Genomic DNA, 4,020 nt, shown 5'->3' with positions numbered 1-4,020 from the left:
CATGAATAAAGTATCTATAAGATTGGTTAGAGGATATACATTTTGATAAGGTAGATTCAAGGTCCTCTTAAAAGTAAGACTATTGGATGATCATGCATTAGAAAGACTTTTTCTAACATTAGATAATTGTTAAACATGCAAATTATTATTTATTGTGAATGTGCATATAATAGATTTTGTTAAAAGGGCAAGTGGTTGTAAGGTCGACTTTGGATCGATTGATATTAGATAACACTCTCATTTGATGTTGAGAGGTGTAGAAATTTCAGATCATTCCGAGAAACCCGGATTCAATCGAGCAAACATAAATTCCGTATCCTTACGTTATTCTCATTACCAAAAGTCCAACACGGCTCTATCGGCTTAAAACACCAGATCCTTACGCTATTCTCATTAGCAGAAGTCCATACCGGTGCTCTCGGCTTAAAACACTACATATGAAAATTCTTGAATTCAAATATTTGAAAATTTCAACTTTCCGTCTACGAGGGGATTATACATTACTATTTGGCAAAACGTGCATGTTATTTCCTGTTGAACATTGAAAAATGCTCAGAATACCTGTTTATTTCACTATTTCGGATTGATCATCGTTATTTCATTGACATAGGTATTAATTTTGGTTAATTTCACGCGTGTTATGCTCACATCCAATTTGGATGAGATATACAGTCTTTATCGACTAATAGGATGAAAAGTTCGCCACACGATTGTTGAGTTTTTTTCTGCTAGGAAAATCTGGCACAATATTACGACTTCAACATTATTTCATTGACAAAGTCTACATTGGTATCCAAAATTTTCAATTGGACGAGATATAAAATCACTATCCACAGTTAAGATGTCTATTTATATTGAGCAAGGCCTAAAAAATCCACCACGATATTGTTGAAGAAAATTTTTTCCCATAAGGGCATCATGGCTTGCTCGTTACAATCTCCTCTTGAAGCCGATCTCCCTGTGATTGACATCTCACAATTTCCCCACAAAATTGAGGGAGAACATCTTCAATATCATCCGGAGGTTGTCAAACTCGGAAAAGCTTGTGAAGAATGGGGATTTTTCAGGCTGGTGAATCATGGAGTTCCACAAGATCTTCTGCAAAAGGTTTTGTCTGTTAGCAAGGATTTGGTGTCCATGCCCATGGAGGTTAAAGACAGAGCCACAACTTCTAATCCGGTGGAGAGTTATGTCCGTGCTCCAGGCATTCCGACCACGTTTGAGACATTTTGCTTCCTTGACATGCCCAATCCAGATTCAATCCTTGAAACATCTCGAAAGATATGGCCCGAGGAAGGAAATGCAAACTTCTGGTATGTTGTTTATTAGCTCAAAAGCTAATATATTGATTTCAAATGAATCTTTTATATAAGTGCCTTCTAATTCTGGGGATTCAGATAATCTTTCTTTTTTCTGTTTTAATTAAATATAATTAGGGGAAGGGTATCAAGTAGTCATTATAGTTAATGTTGACCGTCTTAAATTCTTAAGCAGTATAACATCGGATTTGATCTTTTTTGTTTTTTCGTTTTGTACATGACTTAAATGCTTATAGCTATTGTTTTGGTTTCTGGGTAGTTAACACCAATATTTTGATTCTTATGCAAGGATCAAAAGTGGTCATGTTGAGTTGATGTCCCATACATATTTTCTATTGTCACATAAACCGTTCCTTTGACCACTACAAAATTCCACAATTGATCTAATACTTATGTAAAAATGCCCCAAAAATTATACACTATTAGTATAACTAAAATTGTGCAATTGATCTAATTATTAACTTTTTTTTTCCCAACTATTAGATATACTAATGACTGACTATTAAGCTACTAAACAATTTTTTAATCATTTTTTTTATAATTGAAATTCAATTTACAACAATTAGAACATGGATGGGTCTATATCCCTACTGTTTAAAATTCTGGTACTATTCTCACTAATGATATAGTGGTACTGTTATGTTACAGTGAAGCGATGGGTGCAATGAGTTTACATCTATCAGATCTTGCACAAAGGATAATTAAACTCATTCTGGCGAGTCTGGGTTTGGATGTTGAAACTTTCTGCCACTCTGATTTCGAGAAATGTATAGCCATCTTGCGGATAAACAACTATTCATCTCATGGAAAATCTATTGGGGAGGTGGTTCTGACTCCTCACGCAGATCCGGGTTGCCTGACAATCCTTCACACTGATGAAAAGGAAGGGCTTGAGGTTCGAACAAAAGAAGGGAATTGGATCAACATAAAGCATTTTCCAAACTCCCTTATCGTCAACTTAGGGGACAGTCTTAAGGTGCAAATCAATCCTTTTTTATCTTTGTTGTTATTATAATTTATATGGTTTTGGTGGTGCGGTTGATAAGATTATTTGATTGCAGGTGTGGAGCAATGGTAAATACTGGAGTGCCGTTCATCGAGTCATTAGTAAAGGGTGGGAGAATCGTTTATCAGTTCCCTTTTTTTATAACTTTGCAGGTGACACCCAGATCTCGGCTCCAGAGGTTCTTGTGAGTGAAGATAATCCACGACGATACAAACCTTTTATTTTCTCTGAATTGCAATCTGAAATGCGGAAAGGACTCAGAAATTATAAAGCAGACGGAGAACAAGTCAAAGTGATGGAACGGTTAGCTGCCATATAACGTAGCTCTACTGTTTTATTCATCTTATACCATTGCAATTCTTCGTTACACCAAATTATGTTGAATTTACACTTTGTTTCTTGGGTTTATAGTTTTTCTTGGGGAAATGGATGTTCTCCATCTGAGTGACAACTAGAAATTGTGTTATAATACGTATCTTATATATATTTTTGTAATATATTTTGTAAATATTTTTTTAGTTCTTGTCAAAAACAGATATTATTGCATCCATTTATTTTAATTTTTCAATTTGTTCAGTCAATTAATATATACAATTGTCAATGGACCTTTGGTCTACCGGTGAAGTTGAATGGTTCCAAATGAACCCATCAGAAATCAAGTCTTGCAAGGCTCCTCCATCATAAAGAATGAGCCCTTGCTGACTGTTGTGCTCGCAGGTCTAGACCTCCATCAAAATAAAAATATATTATCTCCTTTTATATTGATTCCAGTAATGTAAAAATTAAATCATTGTCTATTTTTTTATATATTTTGCGAATCAAACTCTCGCGTCACTGAATTAAATAGCTATTATTATATCAACTAGTTGTAACAGATGCTAGTAAAGTCTACGACTTGTAATTTAATTACTACCTATCCGACAAAGAATTATTTTGGTCGCCAACATTCAACGACTTCGATGTACGCGTTTGAAATTGACGACCGTTAATTTGTGGTTTTGGTGTAATTTACCTAAACTTAACACCCTATTTTTCATGTGTTATTTTCTAAACACAGTTCGCTATTTTTTTTAGTGCATCCCATTAATTCCTTGTCTCTCGTGCATTCCAAGATTGAAAGAGTCAAATTTGATTTCTAACCTTCACATTACATAAACTAATTTATTATTTCTGGACTTTGACCAACAATATCATTCTAGGAGTGTAATGAAATAAGTAATAAAAATTATAAACTATTTTTTAAATATATAATTTCTATTTTAAATTTTAAAAGAACATTTATAGTTTGGGTTATTTCATAGATTGCTTGCTAAATATATATCATTATTTATGAAAAAAAATAATTTTGAAAATATTTTTTAATATATAATTTTTATTTAAAATCTTAAGAGAACATTTACAATTATATTGTTATAATTTTAATTATTTTGTGTATTGCTTGGTAAATATATATCATTATTTATGAGAAAATTTATTGGTACTATTCATCAATAAGCTTTTGCATAATAAGTCTTTGTTTGTAATGATTTTGACATCACTTTAGTGCGAGTGAAAAAGAAAATCCAACCATCTCATCCTAAAATACCTAAAGATTATGTCAATAAAGAAATGATTCCTCCATGTATATATAGAGAAAGAGTGTTTTATTAACTTTATAATTCACATACAACAAGATATGTCATAAAAAGGAATAAC

General features: G+C 32.7%; 1 protein-coding gene across 1 annotated transcript; it reads left to right on the top strand.

The window, feature by feature from the left end:
• The first annotated feature begins 918 nt into the window (after nucleotides 1–918).
• On the top strand, nucleotides 919–2,644 carry LOC131057181 (jasmonate-induced oxygenase 4-like). The gene is made up of 3 exons (XM_059210471.1): nucleotides 919–1,313; nucleotides 1,968–2,214; nucleotides 2,381–2,644. Exons 1-3 carry the CDS (start codon nucleotides 919–921, stop codon nucleotides 2,642–2,644), a joined length of 906 nt encoding a protein of 301 aa, XP_059066454.1.
• Nucleotides 2,645–4,020: the final 1,376 nt, after the last annotated feature.

This window comes from Cryptomeria japonica, chromosome 8, assembly GCF_030272615.1.
Source record: "Cryptomeria japonica chromosome 8, Sugi_1.0, whole genome shotgun sequence".
Taxonomy (NCBI): domain Eukaryota; kingdom Viridiplantae; phylum Streptophyta; class Pinopsida; order Cupressales; family Cupressaceae; genus Cryptomeria; species Cryptomeria japonica.
The sequence above is the reverse complement of the archived record's forward strand: the minus strand, read 5'-3'. Positions and strand labels throughout refer to the sequence as shown.